Source organism: Fopius arisanus, unplaced genomic scaffold, assembly GCF_000806365.1.
Source record: "Fopius arisanus strain USDA-PBARC FA_bdor unplaced genomic scaffold, ASM80636v1 scaffold00149, whole genome shotgun sequence".
Lineage (NCBI taxonomy): Eukaryota > Metazoa > Arthropoda > Insecta > Hymenoptera > Braconidae > Fopius > Fopius arisanus.
Genome location: NW_011887888.1, coordinates 134,733 through 153,841, shown reverse-complemented (window position 1 = coordinate 153,841; position 19,109 = coordinate 134,733). Strand labels below are relative to the sequence as shown.

Below are 19,109 nucleotides of genomic sequence, written 5' to 3'. Positions count from 1 at the left end.
AATTTATTGTGCCGCTCAGTCTTCGTAAATGTATATTTCTGTTGTACTTACCTTTCAGGAACCGGCGAGACTGAAGAACAAATCCAATTAGCTCACGATTTCTTACATTCTGGAGGTAGAGAACAAACAAGAATCAACCCTCAATCCTTTGTCACTTGGGAACTGTACGATTTACGTTGTCCTGTTGATGACACCTCTGTTTCTTTATAATTAACCTCACTATTTTGAAAATTCAATGATTTAAAGAAGAATTTCTTTTTATTTGCCATTTGTTATTTATTTTTTAGATTATTTAGAAATTTTCCCGCTCAAATCCCGAATATCCCGTTAATTAATGTGAGAGACGATGAGCGAATTATTTCACTTTTATTTCATATCACGCACACGGCATTAATTCACTTTTATTTCACAATATTTCGCACATGTCTTCGATTCCCTTCCCGTTTGATGAAAATATTCACAAATTTTGGGGGATCCATTTTGTCGTCTCAGCGCCACGAAAATCGTACCCGACCTTCAGCCACTTTTCTATTATTATGACTATTAATTTATTTACCCATAATAATTATTTATCTTGAATGATTAACAACAAGAAAAAGAATAATCCCTCGAAATCGTAGTATGTTATAATGAAAAATAATTGTACGTAAAACGGAAAAACTTGCAGATCGAAAGTACATCGAAATGCCGATCAAGCCAGCGCCTCCACCAATCATAATAAAGCAAGAATTCAAATCCCAAAGCTACAGTAGTAAACAGAATTCATCATTATCATCAAGTAGAATAACTCAGGACTACTCGTCGGACAAGAAGAGCCTGAAAAAATATGGAACGAGATTGGATTCAACCGGAAGTCCATCGAGATCGAGGAACACGACGAGGGAATTGGTGCATCAGTCAGACGACTCGATGAGACCACCAGAATTTACCAAAAAATTGAAGGACCTAACGATCAATGATGGTGAACAGCTGGAGCTGTCGGTGAAGGTCGATGGGGATCCAGAGCCCCAGATCAAGTGGACGAAGGGAGGAAAGGCCCTGACATCCTCTGAAGTCGTTGATCTCAAATACAAAAATGGTACAGCAACTCTGGTGATAAATGAAGTATTCCCTGAGGATGAGGGAGAGTACAAGTGCACAGCGACCAATAGTGTTGGTACTGTCAGCACATCGTGCAGATTGACTGTTAAACCCATGGCAAATACTGGAGGGAAAAAGTCAGGGGGTGATAAACCACCGAAAATCGTTGATCATCTGGCATCTGCATTTGTCAAGGATGGGGAGTCCGTTGTTCTCAGCTGTCGAATTATTGGGGCTAAGAAATTCGACGTTGTCTGGCTGCATAATAACAAGGAAATCAAACCCAGCAAAGACTTCCTGTACACCAATGAGGCCAATATTTATAAACTCACAATTGCAGAAATATTCCCCGAGGATTCTGGTACCTACACCTGTGAGGCATTCAATGATGCTGGAGAAAGTTTCTCCTCGTGTACCCTCAATGTTCTTGGTAAGTCCACTATTTTATAGTCATTTTTTTTTTGGCTGTTCTTAAAAAAAAAATCATATCACTTGACAACTTTTTTATCTGAACCTCTGGATTTCTCAATGAAGATCAATCACATGGAGTTATTTATTTCTCAGTTCCTAATGAGGAACCAAAGAGCCCAGTGTTCGCGACATTCCCAGAGTCAGCAACAATAAACCAAGGGGAGGCTGTACGTTTCACCTGTAGAACCGAAACTGCCCCATTGAAAGGTAAAAAAAAATCCTCAAAAAAATAATCCATAAAATCTAAACGTCGAAACAATTATTTCTGCAGTGACTTGGTTGAAGGATAACAAGCCAATAGACGAGACGAGCAGTAGATTCACGTTCTCCTCAGATGGTGACAAGTCCTTCGAGATAAGTATCAAGTCCTGCACAGCGAGTGACATCGGCCAGTACACAGCACGAGCTATTGGCAAAAAGGGTGAAACATCAGCTGCATTTGCTCTCAATGTTATCGGTATCAACGACCAATGAGCCCCCTGACTCTGGAATATTTTTCACGCAATATTTAAAAAAACTTGATTTTTCACCAGGCAAATTGCAAATTTCAATGAAAAAAAAAAAAACTAAAAATGAACGCATATTTTCATTAGATAGAAAGAAACTCTCATGTATAAAATATTAAGTGAATCATCTTATTTATTATTATTGTTACTACATTGTTTTAACTTTTTTTTCTTCTTTTCCGTGTGTTTTGTCATATCGCCTTGAATTGGATAGCAGGAGCCATCCAATTACATTTACGTCTCTCTCTCTCTCTCTCTCTGTCACTCTCTCTCTCTCTTCTATTCTCTTTTTCTTTTGCAACGCTAATTCGAGCTTTAAAAAACTCCAAGTGATGCGAATTATAACTTACAACAATATGAGCACACGACGAAGAAAAAAGGATTACATGCTATCAGATCGAGTGTCGGATGGGTCTCTGGAATGTGGTACTCGTGCGGTTGTCCAGCATCCTCACGAGAAATCTTGCAAAGGTATAATCCTACGAGTATCACTTTACCGTCTTCTCTCTCTCTCTCCATTTTTTTGCACCGACTTATCCGGCATTTGCTTTGGTATCGTGGTAATTTTTTTTTAATTTCACTGTAGCCGATAATTAATGTCGTGATAGATTTGTTTGAAGACTGCTTCCGTTACAACATGTACGATGAATAAACTTTCATGACTCAAAACCACTGACTCTTTTCTGTCATTTCTGGGGGTGATTAAAATCTCATGCACCCATGATCAGTGAACGAAGCCTGCTGATGTATGCTATCAGGATCGATGACATTAAAGCAACCAAATCGACTTTGGAATCCCGACTCGTGTATACCTTTTAGGACAGTGCTGCGAATGCCAACGAATTGGTAGATGTTAATGTCCTCAAATGTTCCACGTTCGATCTTAACTCGTCCATCGGTGCATGAGAAGCTGAAGAGCATTGAACCATTGAATATCTGCCTGGGAAAATGATAGGACTGTTCGCTGATGAACGTGAGCTTTCCACTCAAAAGATGCACAGGGAAACTGAACAGACGAGTCATCGGTTTGTCCGGATCAGCGATTCCAACATAAACATTTTCGCCATTAGCGCAGGGGGTGTGTTCGTAACCCATCAATGAATCAATGTGAATGATGGGTGTGTCATCTGGGAAGTTTATCTTCAGGGTAACCCAAGCGTTGGTGGCGGGATGGTATGAGTAGAAGTGAGTCTTGAAGTAGATTAGCATGCCATCGACAACGGAGTAGGGAGGAGTTTCGGCGAACTTCTCAGGAATTCTAGCTGCTGTGGACCACTCCCCTGAGTAAATATCCAGGACATCAACGCTCGATAGCTGCAGACGGTGCTGGCCAATGCCACCGGCCAGGTACAGTTTATTTTTTATGAAAGCCGCTACCATGTGTCTTCTTGCTCTCGGCAGCTCAGCAAATGAAAACCAAGTATGAGTGAGCAGACAATAACGCCAGATTGTTTTTAGAAAACGACCTGATCCCAGTCCCCTCTCACCACCAATCACGTAAATATTGAAACCCCTCCCTATGACTTGTCTGCCAAAAACTTCGGTCCCATGATCCATGACCCTGGCTATGTCCTGGAGATCGACAAGCTCCGAGAACTTGGAATTTTTCCACCAGTAGACACAAGGAATCTTGGGCTTGCCCTCAAGGGACTTGTATGCCACCACACAGGAGACATAATTTGGCCCGTTGTTCGAACAATTAGGGCAGATGTTGTGTGGTGGCTTTAAAATGTCCATCAGTGATTTATACAGATGACTAGATGGATCATGGTTAGCAGATGATGAATAGTGTGTGGCAGCCTTTCTGCAGACGATCCTGAGCCAGTCCTTGGCGCACTTGATGTTGGCACTTCCCACGAGTTTCATGAAGTTCTCTAGGTCGAGCTGTAGCAGAAAGGGGATCGGAATATCCTCGAATCTGTCGAGACAAGCCCCAAGGGCCACGTCTCTCAGTTTATCCAGCCCCAGAGCCTCTGCTATCGTCCAGATATGAAGAATATTCTCATTCGTCATCCAGTGTAGAATTATTGTCGAAGTGAGATCATTTGTCAGTTTGTCACACAGCAAAACCACGCTGAGATCCAGAAGCTCGAAGGCATTAAAGTCACGGTTTTTTTTAAATTTTTCCATGCAGCTCTCCACTTTGTGCGTCCGGAGTTTTTTTTCCTTCTCCTTTGTCTCCTCAGTCCAACTGATGAAATCCTGAAATTATCGACTCACCAGTTCATATTAGAAATAAGTCTTTTGAAAATTTTTATTGATTCACTTTCAAAAATAACAATTCCCGCGATGAATCGATAATTGGTGAACCGGAAAAAATCGTCTCATCAATTTCCCATTTGACCACAAAATGAAAACATTATTTTTTAAAAAATTACCTAGACATAGAATAACGATCGGATATTTTTATATAAACAGACCTTGAGGGTATTCAGTGATACAGAGAAATTGATTGGCTGTTCATCCTGCTGATGATCTTTGAAGTTCTCAGAAAATAATGCTGAGAAGTAGCGGCTATATTTGATTAATTTGTCCCTCTGTGCTGGAACTCGAGTTCCATTGAGTACCAGTATTACCCGGTTCTCCTCAGGATCTCCCATAATTATTTCACGCCGACAATCAACAACACCAATGAAAAACGTGACAACCTACTGCGGTGAATGATGACAATGGTGACCTATTGCGACTTGTAAATTGTATAGACTGCAACGACTGCAACGGTCGAACTGACCTTGATTCAACTGACGATCAGTTGTCGGTAAAGAAATCTCACTGGACCCTTGATTTTCCATTGAGGTTTTGGTGCTCCATAAGGATGGCAGTGGTGTAGCTGTTTTTCCCGTGTTTTCCTCGGTTATTTTTATCTACGTCTTGACCTATCCTTTGCTGTCTCCAAGACAAGTCGCAGATTCCTGGAGTTTTCCAGCAGAGAATTTATAAAAACCTTCATCTGTGTTTATCTCTCAGGTAAATCCATTCGTCTTTTTGCTTGACTTGGCATTTTTTCAATGGTCAATTTTTCATTTTCATTATTCCTCTCATTTTTCAAATACCGGTTTTCGTGATGCAAGTTATATTTCTCATGTTTTACTATTTGAAGGGACTTTGGAATTGAATTCAAGGAAAAATCTCGCAATTGATTTTGCTCATCAATTTTTTTTCACTGCACGTAACGACTCTCACAGGTTCATTATTACTAATTAATAATTTTATTCTGGTTTATTGCTCAAATAAATTCAAGCTCTTCACATCAAACAATTTCTTCATTAATTCATTACTTCAATTATTGTGATATTTTTTTTTCCAGAAATGTCCGAAACACGCCTGAGTCTGATAATTTTCGGTGCAACAGGTTTCACTGGTAAGTACACAGTGAAGGAAGCCCATCGATTATCTAAAACCCATCAATTCACCTGGGGAATTGCTGGAAGGAGCAAGGAACGTTTGGAGGCTGTGCTGAAGGAATTTGCTCCAGATGCTGACAATGTTCCGATCATCACAGCCGACATAAAGGACGATGAATCCCTCAAAAAAATGGCAGAACAGGCTAGAGTAATAGTAAACTGCTGTGGTCCTTACCGATTCTATGGAGAACCCGTAGTAAAGGCCTGCATCGCTGCCAAAACTCATCAGGTAGACATCACTGGAGAGCCCCAGTACATGGAAAGAATTCAGCTGGAGTACCACGAGGCTGCCCAGAAGGCTGGTGTCTACATCATCAGTGCATGTGGCTTCGACAGCATTCCCTGCGACCTGGGAGTAATCTTCACCCAGCAGAAATTCCAGGGTGAAGTCAACTCCATCGAGAGCTACTTGAACAGCTGGGCAGATCATAATCTTGGAGGTCCTTCCCTCCATTATGGCACCTGGGAGTCTGCTGTTTATGGGCTGGCCCATGCCGACGAGCTCAGGGGCCTGAGATCCAAGCTCTACCCCAAGAGACTTCCACCTTTTGAGCCAAGACTCAAAGCCAGAGGTGCAGTGCACTCGAGCAATATTTCAGAGGGATATTCTGTCGTATTTCCTGGGTCTGATCGATCTGTCGTGTACAGAACTCAGCGTTATCTCTACGAGAATGATAAAATACGTCCAGTGCAAATTCAGACGTACATGACCTTCAAGTCTCTCCTGACAATCATGGCAATTACATGCCTGGGTACTGTCTTTTCTCTCATGACCAAATGCAAATGTGGACGAACTCTGCTACTGAAGTATCCTAAATTCTTCTCTGGAGGATTTGTCAGCAACGAGGGACCATTATTCGAAGCCATGGACAAAACATTTTTTTCCATCACTTTCAAAGCCCAGGGATGGACCGAAAAACTTGCTGAACCCACTGACAAGCACTCTGAATCGCCAAATAAAGAGATGATCACTAAAGTCTCTGGTAGAAACGCAGGCTACGGTGCCACCTGCACTATGGTAATGATGTCAGCCCTCATGATCCTCGAAGATGGAGAAAAAATGCCAGAGAGGTAATAAATTTACGACTCACCTAATTACTCATGAAAAAGCCACTATCACAGACAAAAGCCGACACATTTCTATTTTTCTATTAAAATTCTTGGCCGTTAATTGTCCAAGTTTTTCTTCCTCTCCATTTTTATCTGTCTCTCATAATAAAATCCGAGAAAAAAATAGTTGTGCCCAGGAATTCTTCGAGAAAAAATCTCTACAGCATAAATTATACACAAAGATCAGCGTCGAGACACGTGTTCTTATGGAAACATTTCTATTCAAATATTTAGGGCATTATTTTTAATAGAATTGGTGTGAAAGAATAAAATTCGTCGACAGAATATCTCGATTTTATTTTTCAGTGGTGGTGTCTTCCCTCCGGGGGCAGCATTTGCAAAAACATCGATAATCGATGAATTAAATAAAAATGGAGTGACATTCGAGGTCGTATCGTCGAAGGAAAAATAGAGGTAACGAGTGCATGAAAATTCACTCGAAAAGGCTCTTCATTTTCAAGGAATAAATGACTTACTCCGTCGATATCTCGGACGTCCAATTGAATTCACGATCTCATATTCCACTTTTTTTCTGCATCTTCTCTGCCTCGACTTTTGTAATTTCTTACGTATTCAATGAGCTAGTGTGACTCACAGGCTGGGTTTTCTCTATTTACAGTACTATTAATTAATTTTATAGTGTATAGATTGTGTGTGTTGTACTAATGTTGGATGGAGAAATAAAAATCATGAAATGGGGGAAAACCAAAGTGTCCATCATTACATCACGTGTTGGAAAGGCAAATGGTACAAATATCCTCGGTGGCCTTCCGGTGAACCTCTGGCATTCGTTAGAGACATTCTGTTCTCCTCAAGGATGAATTAGGATCGTCCATGTCAAATTGACCCATTTTTTCATCGAATCCCGAATTCGAAACAATAAAAATAGGTCAAAAATATTTTGTAATGAGATTCAAATACTCAGTATTCATAATTCACGAGAAATCAATAATTACCCAATGAGTGTTTTACATTTGAATAGAAATGTGAAGTTTGAATTTTTGAGTCTGAAAAAAATTTCCCGGGTTTTCACAATTTTCCCGGATTTTTGAATATTCAAGGAAATTCTTCGTCATTTTTTATTGATACCTGCTACTCTGACTTACACCGGTTGAGGGCTTTCCCCTGGGATTTTCCTCGCTATTCCGGAAAAATCCTCTCGGAAAGTTGACGTCAGGTGCGTCATTGAGTGACCGGAAATTGAGTCAATGATTGAATTAACGAGGGAAATTCGGTGTGGCGGTTAGGCGGAAAAATTCGGGAAAAATACCTGTGGGAAGGGCAATGAGAGCAGCAGGACGATAAAAAATCGAGGTGGGGAGCGATGCAGGTAGCCATTAAGTTATATAAACACCGGCTCAATAAATACAACTAGAGTTTATCATCGACAACCCCAACGAGGAGAGAACGATATGAATTATCTTGGGGGGCGACGCACGTGTATTTTACATGATAAAAATGGTGAGTCCCCTTCGAATACATCAATTAAATTTCAATTAGTCATTGAACTGATTAACTGCGAGAAATCAGACGAATCAGTCAAATTTTCTCGTCTTATCTCAACTTTCTCGGAAACGATTTATTCCGGAAACTATCGATTTTCGAGGAAAAACTTGAGGAACTTTTTTCTAGCTCATTAAATTTTTTTAATAAAAGTTCTTTTGATATTTTCTCAGAAAATCAATGGATTGCGATTAATCGAGAGTTGTAATTACGAAAATGTAAGAGATGGTTTGTGAAATGACACTGATACGATTTGAGGAACGATCATTTCACCTCTTGCGAAATATTATTGTGAAATCATGAAAATATTCGCGATATTCACCCGAAAATTTCATGCACATTTCGATGAGAATTTCTGGAGAATTATTAGCTGCGGCTAATTCGTCTCGCGACAATTGCTGCATATTTTATTGATGTTATGGCCTCGTTAAGACGACTTAATCCCTCTCGTTAATTTTAATCATGAGATTGATAAGGAAATGAAAATTTACAAATCAGAAACAAGCCGTAAATATATGGTTCAATCGGAGTATTTAGAAAAGTGAATAATTACGAGTAAAATTTCGCGTAAACAACCGTAAATTCCGTAAAATAAATAAAAATATAGATTAAAAAGACGAGAGCTCCTCAATTTATTTAAAAAAGGGGAATTGGGGGGATTTACCGTACATCTCAAGGCTGCCAAACTGAACCATTTGCAGAAACAATAAAAAAAATAACTGAAAAAATAAAAATGACTCAATTCCTACTGCTCTTGAATAATGCAACAGCGGATAAAATTCCCGAGATTTGTTCCTGGTAGCCTCGATCACTCAAGGTATCGCCAAATGCAATTATAATCTCTCAAACCAATTCGCACTTCGTACACCAAATATAATTCAACAATTTGCCACAAACCGTTGAATCACCAATTGAGAATTGATCCAGAATCGATCATTGTTTCATCATCTTTACGATCTGAATTGTTTTTCAGTTGAGCCCTTGAAATTGAAGGATCCGGGTGAAAGAAACGAATGACCTCGCGACAGCTCAATCATTTTTTTAATTCTCCAACAAACCAATCATTGCTCCTAAATTCTAATCCACTTGAAAATTTAACGCTATTACCACATTATATTATTATTATATAATTCGAGAAATCGAGAAAATAATTCCCAAATTCTGTGAAATTCAGGATGAACATAATTCATGATTTTCCGGAAGGCGCACGGTATATGATTGAAATATATATTATTCCCGAATATATTCCGGATAGAGTGTGATATATCATTATATATATCATGGGCGCGGGTTGTGACTGAAATGCCAAGAATTTTGAAGAGTGTACTGAGAGTGGCAGGAGTTACGGTCATAAACGCAAGTACAAAACCCGAGGAGAGGGTTTTATCCATTCGAAATCGCGGTCTCGGGCTCAGTTGCACACCGTCGCTCCTCCAACGAGTACCGCGCACTTGGTCTCCACTTGAATCTGACATTTCCTCCATCGAATCTCGAATCTACCTCCATGAATCTGTCATGATTCCACCAATTCCAATAATCCCCCATTGATAAATCAAAATTCCAATCTGAGATGATAGTCTCCCCCTCGTGACAGCATCATCATCGACTTTTATAAAATAAATTTTATTTACTACCTCGGTGAGTGATTGTCGAGAAAATTTCCACTGCTGAATTATTTTTGGAAATTATTTCGGAGAACAGAGGATGATGAACGGTACCAGCACAGTTGTTGATGAGACGAGTAAAGTACCTGTTAAAAAACTTGCACCTTTGAGACCCTGGAGTGAAAATGTCGTCGAGAGTGATCTAGACGTGCCAGGAACACCTAGGACCCCCAGGACATCGACCACTCCAGGTATTATCCTCCAGGAAAATATATTCCTTGAGAATATCCCAGTCAACTATCAAACTCACGCTTTTTCATATTTTTTTTTTAAATTGTTTACTGGAGCTGCTATATTTCGACAGGAGGGAATTTTCTTATTCCATGGGATTTATTTTCCACTCGAATTTTCACCCACAATAATTAATGACGAAGAGGTGAGAACAATAGGAGATTACAGTTATCACTGAAATAAATAATAGCCCGCGGATATAACTGTAATAAATGGTGTTGAATATTTTCGGGCGGAAGTTACCACTCGTGAATTTTCGGTGATCTTTATTACCCCATTGTCTTCTTAATTATTCCCCACTGAAAATACAATGCTTCACTAATTTTAATGGCTTCCCAGTATTTTTCTAGATAAATCGGATAAGAAATTCGTGAAACCAGTATTTTTTTAAAGACTGATTTATCACGGACAATACAGTAATCCAAGTGTTTCCACATGATTTGTCATTATCACTGTCATTATGTACGATGAGGGGTCACATAGCAAAGCAACTCACCCGATAGCTCGTGTATGCAATCGTTTCACTTTATAATTTCGTCATTTTAAGTCCATAATATTGTAATATGCATTTCCCAATGGAATCCTATCATCTCATTTCTCTCTAAAATCATGAATTTTCGGAGAGAATTATCACGAAAAAAAAATACCCAACAAAAAATAAATATAAATAAATCAATAGTTCACGTGAAAGACAATAATGCCATAAAATAATAATACATGATTCAACAACAATAATTCAAATTTTCGTGCGATAAAAAATGTGATAAAAATGAAATTCATCGGATTTAATCCGGATTTGCATTAATTGCAACTTGAGAACTTGAAATCTTGAAATGCTCTGGCGTATATTTATTTCGCGCTATTCGATCTGATCCTGCGGTAAGGATCAGTCAATCCGGATAAACCGCAGATGAATAAAAAATGAGGGCAACAGTGTTTAACAGGTGGAGTAATTGATCCCACATTGACGTTATCGATTTTCAATTCAGGACACGAAAAGTGCACATTTCATCATGACTTGGAGTTGGATCATCGACCCCCAACGAGGGAAGCACTCCTCCCAGAGATGTCCAGGAGTTACAGATTGCTCCTGGGATCTCTCGGAGAAGATCCTGATCGAGAAGGACTCCTCAAAACTCCAGAACGTGCAGCTAAAGCTATGCTCTTCTTCACGAAGGGATACGACCAGAACATCGACGGTAATTTCTATTGAAAAAATTATTTCTGTAATTTAAATGGCCTTGGATGTTTTTTCTTCCATGAGAAATCTGTTCCTTGGGTTTCGTTGATTGAATCCATAATGCATTGTTCGGAATTTGTAATTCTCATAAGACATAAGACCCTAGAAAACCCGACAGGAAATACATTTCATCCCCTATTTCTCGGGGAAAAGAGAAATTGCCAGGGAATGGAGTGGAGATTAACAGGAAATTCTAGGGAGAGACTGAATTTTCTCGAGAACTTTTTTTTTAACACAATGGCAATTCCCTCAAGAGCCACTTGTGTGGGAGTAAATCTCTCATGCATATTTCATTTCCGGTGAGACTCCCAGGGGAAAATGTCAAGTGATTTTTTTCTCTCCATTCAATCATTTCGAGTATTCTCGAGAATTACTGAGAATTCAGGAAATTCCATTGAGATTAAATAAATGAATAAAATTCTCAAGAGATATCTTGGAATGAGAAAGAGAGAGTTATGGTACAACTATTGTCAACCATGAGTGGTTGTAGGTGTTGCTTGTTAGGGTTGCCTTGGCAACGGACAAGAGCCACCCCCTGGACCATTTGCGAGCGTTCTCTCACAACTAGGTCAATATCGGATATATCAAAGTATCACAGAATCCCATTAAAATAAAAATCCAGCAAAAATCGATAACTATTTCAAAGAATTTCAATTTTTTCATCTTCCAGTCATTCAATTACTCAATCATTCATCAATGCTTTCACAGATTGGAGATTGAATTATAAAAGCTTATTATGCAGGTGTTGAAAAATAAAAACTCTTGTGATTTTGCAGATGTTATAAATGATGCAGTATTCGATGAGGATCACGATGAGATGGTAGTTGTCAAAGATATCGAGATGTTCTCCATGTGTGAACACCATTTAGTCCCATTCTACGGTAAAGTCTCCATCGGGTATTTGCCCTGCAAAAAAATCCTCGGGCTCAGCAAACTTGCGAGGTAACAAAATGCAATTGCTCATTAAATAAAATAATTAAAGGAAAGATGAATAATGAGCGTACAATGGCATTCGCTCTAATGCATTACGACATTTCACTACATGTTGCATTTATCGGCTAATTTGTGGCCTTGGTGTCATGCGCTAGTGTAGACATATTGAGAGATCGATTAGGTCGACTGACTTTCACGCCGACAATTCCGTCCATATCATCGCGGAATGGACTAGTTCGAGGCCAAAAGTTACTCACATCAGCACCCACTAATGAATATATTAAAATATTTACATGTTACTCGGCGATTTAAATTTTTATATGGAAGTTTAGTGGAAATTATTTTGCGATTTCTTTTGCAGGATCGTGGAGATTTTCAGCAGACGTCTTCAAGTCCAAGAGCGATTGACTAAACAAATTGCAATAGCTGTTACTAAAGCAGTTCAACCAGCGGGGGTTGCAGTTGTAGTTGAAGGAGTGTAAGACATGTTTTAATCATCTCATTCATACCGATAAAACTTCCATAATAACCACTCAATTATCCACCCGTAATGAACACTCCGACCTTGTGCTAATTAAGATTCTTCAAATGATTTTATCATTATTATTATTCGTCTTTGCATTATTGCGTGCTGATCTCGATGTTATTACAATCAGCATCACGTAACTGGACCTGTCCTTCGATCTAGACTAAACTGTCACTCGTTAAATCCGCCTCTCACTCATTTTTTAATCAATTTTAGGCTTCGATTATCGATCAGCACGGCATTGCCTCAATCCCATGGAAATAATTATTAATTATCATTTTTTTCGGGGGAACTATTCATTTCAGGTGAAAATATATTTTCGGGTGAAAAATGTATTTTCATGTTTTATCGTGGAATCAATGAATTTTTAGATTAATCGATGAAGAAATGACAATGAGTTAGATTCACCGAAAGGAAACCCCTCATTTGTCATTATTTTTTTGACAGGCACATGTGCATGGTAATGCGAGGAGTTCAGAAGATAAACAGCAAGACTGTGACCTCGACGATGCTGGGAGTCTTCCGGGACGATCCAAAAACCCGAGAGGAATTTCTCAATCTCGTTCACACTAAATAGAAAATCAATTTTTCCTATTTTGACAATCATACGCTGGAGTATTGACGACGAGACGATCTCCCTTGGAAAAAAATCATGGAAAAACAATAAATAAAATCCAAATGACAACGAAAACGAGAGAAACCTGAAAACGAGATTGAAACTGCGAATGTTGTGATGAGTGACAATAATCTAGTTATTTGATGCTTAAATCATCCCCAGGGGAATTCTCAAGTTTCTCTTGTTGGCGGGAGAATATCCGACTGGATGCAACTGACGTTCTTCCATTTTTCATAATTTGATAATAATTAGGGAAGTTGATGCTCGTGGGGTTCAACAGCCATGAATCCCACGAGATGTGATAAAATAACACTGCAAAATGGAAAACTGTGAAAGTATGCCCCTGTCGTTTCTTAAATTTATCATTTTTAATGCACGCAAACTGCCGGATTATTTTATTTACGAGGATTTTCGGAGGATTCAGAAGCATTTTTTTTTTCCATAAAATTCAAGGCGATACAGCCAGTCGCCTATCATCTGTTCGCTGTTTTATTGGAAGAATGAAAAATCCGCATTTTTTTTTTATAAATATTCAACCTCTTAGATTTATTCCACATATCGAATCATCCATTAAGTATTGCATTGAATTTATTATCATTAGATTTATTTTGGTAAAGGTGAAAATGCCCGTAGCCTAGAATTTCACGATTATTTCAAGTGTATTTATTAATTGCACGTGCTTGAATTATTTTCAATCGATTGGACAACGATGGGAGCAATAGCGTTATATCCGGATATTTTCGGTATTAAATATAAAAAAAAAGTTGAATTGTTGTTAGAGGATGACAACTACTTTTTGAATGTTTAATTGTTCAAATTTGTGTCCTGATATTCAACAAGATTATACTTATATTTTAAATAAGAATCAATGGTTTTATTTAATTCCTGACCTTTTAGTGGTCGAACATCCGACGAATTCTATTGCATGGTTCACAACGTTTGGGTTCCTGGCTGTCTTGTCTAGATGCTGGAAAGAGCTCTACGCAATTGAGTCCTCGTAAATTCTCTCGAGGAGATCCTGCGGTTATTGATAAATGAATAATTAATTTATGAGGGAATCTGCGAAATTTCTACAAAAGTGAAATGTCGTGACAAGCACCTGCCGTCGAACTCCCCGATTTTGGACCTTTTGCAGGGCAAATTCTGTCCCTCGAGCTCGAGGACTTTCTGTATTTTCCATCGAGACAAACTGACTTGGATCCTGAACTCGGACGAGGGGATGTCCTGGTACAGGGGATGCAGGTGTTATCACCCCAGGCCATGCTGGTCTGGGATTGTTTTTTCACTGCTGGGGAGTAGCAGACAGTCAGCCCTGACTTCTTCGAGGCTCGGGCACTCTCTTTTTTTTCATCGGCCATTTGTCGACAGAATGCATTAAACTTTGAGGGTAGGATCGCCTTGGATTTGTCCTCTTGAGAGGTCCAGCAGTCCTTCGAGGGCTTGGGAGGGGCTGTGTGGCTCGTTCTGCGCGAGATAAATTTATTTTTTCTCGTGGTATTTTTGATAATTCATTACTCATAACTCACGCGACACTTTCATCGGTGGAATTACAAGGTAGACATGGCACCCAGCATTCCAGGGGATTCCTCAACACCTTCAGGGCCTCGTCATTCAGGGAAGAGACACCCTTCAACAAAGCCCTTTGTATTGCATTCTCGTAATCCGCACTCTCTTTAATTATTCTCTCGTTCTCTCGACGGAGACGATTCACCTCGGCTTCCAGCTGCACATAGCAATCTCTTAATAATATTCTCCAATCCACAAGCATAATAATATACCTCAAACTCTCGTTGATTCTGCGAGAAATGGGTGTTGATGGGAGTTGGAAATTGGGGATCGTATCCTGGGAGTTGTTCGAGGGGAATCCCTGAGGGAGGGATTGCTCCTAGTGTTGCAGGTCCACTTCCTCCTGGAAAAGGGCCTGAAACACCTCCAGGGGCTAACACGCCTGTAACTCCTCCAGGTGGAAATCCTGTGGGACCCCCCCCTGGAGCAAATACTCCAGGAGGGCCTCCTGGAGCAAACCTCCCAGGTCCACCGCCTGGAATAAATCCTCCTGGTCCACTTCCTGGAATAAATCCTCCTGGTCCACCTCCTGGAATAAATCCTCCAGGTCCACTACCTGGAGGAAATCCTCCAGGTCCACTACCTGGAGGAAATCCTCCAGGTTCACTCCCGGGAGGAAATCCCCCAGGTCCAACACCTGGAATAAATTCTCCAGGTCCACGAATTTCCATGGACGACACCGCGGCCAGTGGGACAACCGCTCCAGAAGGCATCAGAACAGATCCATCTGCCTGCAGTTGACTCCCTGGGGGTAATCTAGACATTATCTCCGCTGGAGTTATTGGCATCTGAACCCCTGGAGGGCCTCCTGGTTGCAGTGGAGGGAGCTGAAGCCTCGAATACGAGGGATCAGTTCCAATCGTTATTTTCACACCACTCTGCAATAATTAATGTACCATTTAAATCGAGAATGTACATTAATCTGCCGGCGATGTCGTACATCAGCTAGAGTTTTTTCGTATATCGCCTTGGCTGCCTCCACCTCAGTTAATTTCGTCTGCATCTCGTTATTTCGGGAAATTATCAATTTTCTCAGCTCCTCCAGAGCACTCATTCCACTTTCAACTTCACTCTGAGCTTCTCCCTTCCAGTTGTCGACCTTCTTCGTGATATCCTCCAGCATCAGCTTCGGGGAGTAAGGATTTCGGGAATTATCGCGGAGAGAAATCGGAATTCAGTGACGAAGAGGCAATTAGGCCAGTCAAAATCAGCCAGTAAATTTCATTTTATCGGAGAACTATTGATTTTAAAATAAAATGTCGAAAGCCCTTTTACATGAAAAATTTAATTAACCACAAAAATCTTTAATAAAAAATGTGCAACTTAATTGAAGATTCGACTCCTTTTACCCCTTCAACACCGAATTGCAAATGGTTTAACGTGACAAGTCAATGGGATTTTCAATTTCATATTTATTTTACTGTTTGTCAGGGGTTGACGTGGGGTCAACCTTTAAATCGTGCTCAACGTTTCCGGTGAGTCGAGCGAGGACTTTTCCAGCTTCCCGAAGATGTTCACTCGCATTTTCGAAAATCTTATCGAGTTCTTGATCTCTGGGATTTCAATTGAATTTATTATTACCATCCGATAATTGTGCCATTAAATAATTACCCAGTTGACTCTCGGGGAGGTATCGGGGACCCAGGGGATGATTCCGCGATGACTTCCGGTGGTGATGATGAATTTTCTTCCCTTCTCTCTTCACCGGAAACTCGTGGGCTCTTCTCAATGACTTCCTCGACGGCGTCTGCACCCCCGGATAGCCTCAGTCCCCCCACACTCCCCATGATTTTTCCCCATCTCGCGAAGGCTAGATGGAGAGAATTTTCTTGTCTCGGTGTGCGCTCCTCTGGCATTCCGGGATATCTTTTCCTTTTTTTCTTCAGAGCTCTAGACATCACGGCTGAATTTCTCACTTTATCTCGTAAAACTTGAAAATTTTGATGATTTTTTTTTGGGGGGTTTTATCGCCTCGGAATGTCAGGAGAAATCTTCAATTGTTTTCCGGGCGGTAATTTTTGGTAGAAAGTTTGGAAAACAGAAGACTTTTTCTCAAAAAATAAATTTCGTCTGACGAACGATTTGAGAAAAAAATTATTGATCATTGGAAAATGAAAGAATTGTTTTATTACATTTAATTATTTTACCACTTGGATTGTCAGGGAATAATAAATACTCTTTTATGAAGATTAATATTTTTGTCTTTAATTATTCAAAATATATAACGCATCTGCTCATCAAATAACCGATGAATTATGATCATTGATTATAAAGATTATTTCCAAATGTTCACATGTCTGATAAAAAAAGGTTTAACAAACCATAATTTGTAATAAACTCCCGCAAAAAAAAAAGAAAAATCACATGGAAAATAATCGATAATCAAAATAATTCGGAAAAATGTTTTCATTCCATTTCTTACAAAATCATCAACCGGTTCATCAATCGCATATAAAACTCACATTATTTTCGATAATTATTCAATCGTTGGAGGAGGGAAAAATATTGTTTTATTAATTTTAAGGAGAACTAAACACTATACACTTATAATTACGACGTAATCTTGGCTGGTGGCCTAAAAACACCAACGACGACAGCGTGATCTCTCTCATATGGCTCCAGGGTTATTTGCTCCTGTGGTTTCAATTTATCAGCAACAAGTTTCTTCACTTCCGATGCGAATACCGCCTCAGGTTGGGCAGTGGAGTCTATACAACTTGCCTTAATAGAAATAACGAAGTGTCCTCCATTCTTGAGAAAATATTGTGAGTTGAGGGAAACTATTCTAGCTTGATCTGGTTGTGCGACATCAGCAAATACCGTGTCCACCATTCCAACGAGCATTCTGTACTTGTGAGGATGTCTAGCATCCTCGATTATTGGAATAATATTCGTTCGTTTTTTCGCAACATTTATGAGATCCCTTCCAGACCTGTGGGAGAATTCCACAGCATAAACAAGCCCCTCCGGTCCAACAACATCAGCCACATGTGAAACAGTTGTGCCAGAGGCAGCACCAAGGTAGAGTACTTTGCTACCAGGTGGCATGTGAATTTGATCGACACCACCGAGAATAGCAGCTGCTAATTTTGATCTGAATGGATTCCAAACTCTGTACTCAATTTTATCACCATTCTCCCCATCAACGCTGATCCTCTTCTCACCATAAACCTCTGATCCAGGTACTAAATTGCGAGTTACCAGAGCATCCTCCTTGCCCCTGGCAATGAAGACTCCCTCATGACGATGGGGTTCGATCACCACTGTTTTTCCACCCTTGAAACCACCTCCACCCCCACGACCACCACGTCCACCCCCTCGGCCACCACCGCGACCCCTCGGCGTACCTCTCCCACCACCACCCCCACGACCCCCTCGAAATCCTCCACGATCTCCACCACCTCCTCGACCTCCACGAAAACCTCCACGACCTGAAAATTCAATTCTACTAATAAATAACCCCTTGATAAATCATCGAGTACGTACCTCCTCCTCCTCCTCCTCCACGACCCCCTCTAAATCCGCCACCTCCTGGTGAGAATCCTGGAAAACCCCAAATTGTTACAATTTTTATAAAAATCCCAAGCTCTCAAATAAAACAGATTGCTTGAAATTCATGTAGAAAGCATTGTCATCGAGCAGACGAAATCTGCCTGATAAAGATAGCTTCCACCTTAATCTAGCATTACTTCGACACCAAGTAGGCAATAATCCACCAGCCTGGCTCTAATGTATGCATTAAACCCATAATCCTAAATAAAAAACGTTTCCCAAGACTCCATAAATTAAAACGTGGCACCACGCGTGGCTCCGCAGCCGCCAATTATTTTTCCAATGACATAATCCCAAAAAACGTAGGCATTGAATGCATTAAAAATTTGCCAAACAATTATTTCCAACTACCGAACATTGCGGTAATCAATTACAATCAGAAAAAAACGATTATTAATCCACTGAGAGGTTATCCGACAACACGCCACACCAGGTCTCCCCTTCAGACCCTCATTATCGCTCATCAAAAGAATAACAGTGGAAATTTATTATTATAACTTACCAGGCTTACCCATTATCGGTGTGTTGTGTATCGGGAGTTGAGAAAATGTTGGACAATAATTATTTTATTGTTGTCTTGAAGATCACACGACGAACACGTGCGCGAGGACGCGAGTCGCGACTACTGGCCCGCCTTCGTCGGAAGTTCCACCATTCGGCGATTTACCCATTTCCGGGAGCGATGGGCCAATTTCTATGTACTAGCA

At 40.1% G+C, this 19,109-nt stretch overlaps 6 protein-coding genes across 25 annotated transcripts in view; 3 read left to right on the top strand and 3 right to left on the bottom strand.

Annotated features, from left to right (window-relative positions):
• The window catches only part of bent (projectin protein bent), a 46,030-nt gene extending 43,301 nt beyond the window's left edge, over positions 1 to 2,729 (top strand). For all 17 annotated transcript variants that reach the window (XM_011314237.1, XM_011314234.1, XM_011314233.1 and 14 more), the window contains 4 exons: positions 59 to 115; positions 668 to 1,510; positions 1,645 to 1,758; positions 1,823 to 2,729. In XM_011314237.1, coding sequence (XP_011312539.1) covers positions 59 to 115; positions 668 to 1,510; positions 1,645 to 1,758; positions 1,823 to 2,025 — 1,217 coding nt within the window. In that variant the 3' untranslated portion in view covers positions 2,026 to 2,729. The remainder of the gene's footprint in view (positions 1 to 58; positions 116 to 667; positions 1,511 to 1,644; positions 1,759 to 1,822) is intronic.
• LOC105272224 (uncharacterized) lies at positions 2,166 to 4,769 on the bottom strand. The gene is made up of 2 exons (XM_011314241.1): positions 4,478 to 4,769; positions 2,166 to 4,259 (listed from the first exon to the last, which is right to left on the bottom strand). Exons 1-2 carry the CDS (start codon positions 4,655 to 4,657, stop codon positions 2,760 to 2,762), a joined length of 1,680 nt encoding a protein of 559 aa, XP_011312543.1. The 5' UTR covers positions 4,658 to 4,769; the 3' UTR covers positions 2,166 to 2,759.
• Positions 4,770 to 4,913: 144 nt separating this feature from the next.
• On the top strand, positions 4,914 to 7,276 carry LOC105272219 (saccharopine dehydrogenase-like oxidoreductase). Its single transcript, XM_011314222.1, has 3 exons — positions 4,914 to 5,024; positions 5,365 to 6,532; positions 6,878 to 7,276. The coding sequence occupies exons 2-3, from the start codon at positions 5,367 to 5,369 to the stop codon at positions 6,981 to 6,983; spliced, it is 1,272 nt and encodes a 423-aa protein (XP_011312524.1). The 5' UTR covers positions 4,914 to 5,024; positions 5,365 to 5,366; the 3' UTR covers positions 6,984 to 7,276.
• A 684-nt stretch (positions 7,277 to 7,960) lies between these two features.
• Positions 7,961 to 14,149, top strand: Pu (GTP cyclohydrolase punch). Of its 3 annotated transcripts, none has more exons than XM_011314218.1 (6): positions 8,006 to 8,032; positions 9,776 to 9,929; positions 10,959 to 11,168; positions 11,986 to 12,151; positions 12,504 to 12,620; positions 13,116 to 14,149. In XM_011314218.1, the coding sequence occupies exons 1-6, from the start codon at positions 8,021 to 8,023 to the stop codon at positions 13,243 to 13,245; spliced, it is 789 nt and encodes a 262-aa protein (XP_011312520.1). In that variant the 5' UTR covers positions 8,006 to 8,020; the 3' UTR covers positions 13,246 to 14,149. The 3 variants fall into 3 exon arrangements, with proteins under 3 accessions (XP_011312522.1, XP_011312520.1, XP_011312521.1); XM_011314219.1 differs by lacking the exon at positions 8,006 to 8,032 and adding an exon at positions 9,472 to 9,712; XM_011314220.1 differs by lacking the exon at positions 9,776 to 9,929 and having other exon boundaries at positions 7,961 to 8,032.
• On the bottom strand, positions 12,029 to 16,888 carry LOC105272218 (uncharacterized). The gene is made up of 8 exons (XM_011314221.1): positions 16,462 to 16,888; positions 16,301 to 16,403; positions 15,791 to 15,976; positions 15,063 to 15,728; positions 14,811 to 15,007; positions 14,384 to 14,748; positions 14,175 to 14,302; positions 12,029 to 12,115 (listed from the first exon to the last, which is right to left on the bottom strand). Exons 1-7 carry the CDS (start codon positions 16,746 to 16,748, stop codon positions 14,178 to 14,180), a joined length of 1,929 nt encoding a protein of 642 aa, XP_011312523.1. The 5' UTR covers positions 16,749 to 16,888; the 3' UTR covers positions 12,029 to 12,115; positions 14,175 to 14,177.
• Positions 16,889 to 17,322: 434 nt separating this feature from the next.
• Fib (rRNA 2'-O-methyltransferase fibrillarin) lies at positions 17,323 to 19,061 on the bottom strand. Of its 2 annotated transcripts, none has more exons than XM_011314216.1 (3): positions 18,905 to 19,061; positions 18,337 to 18,393; positions 17,323 to 18,281 (listed from the first exon to the last, which is right to left on the bottom strand). In XM_011314216.1, the coding sequence occupies exons 1-3, from the start codon at positions 18,915 to 18,917 to the stop codon at positions 17,401 to 17,403; spliced, it is 951 nt and encodes a 316-aa protein (XP_011312518.1). In that variant the 5' UTR covers positions 18,918 to 19,061; the 3' UTR covers positions 17,323 to 17,400. The 2 variants fall into 2 exon arrangements, with proteins under 2 accessions (XP_011312518.1, XP_011312519.1); XM_011314217.1 differs by having other exon boundaries at positions 18,914 to 19,061.
• Between the last annotated feature and the right edge of the window lie 48 nt (positions 19,062 to 19,109).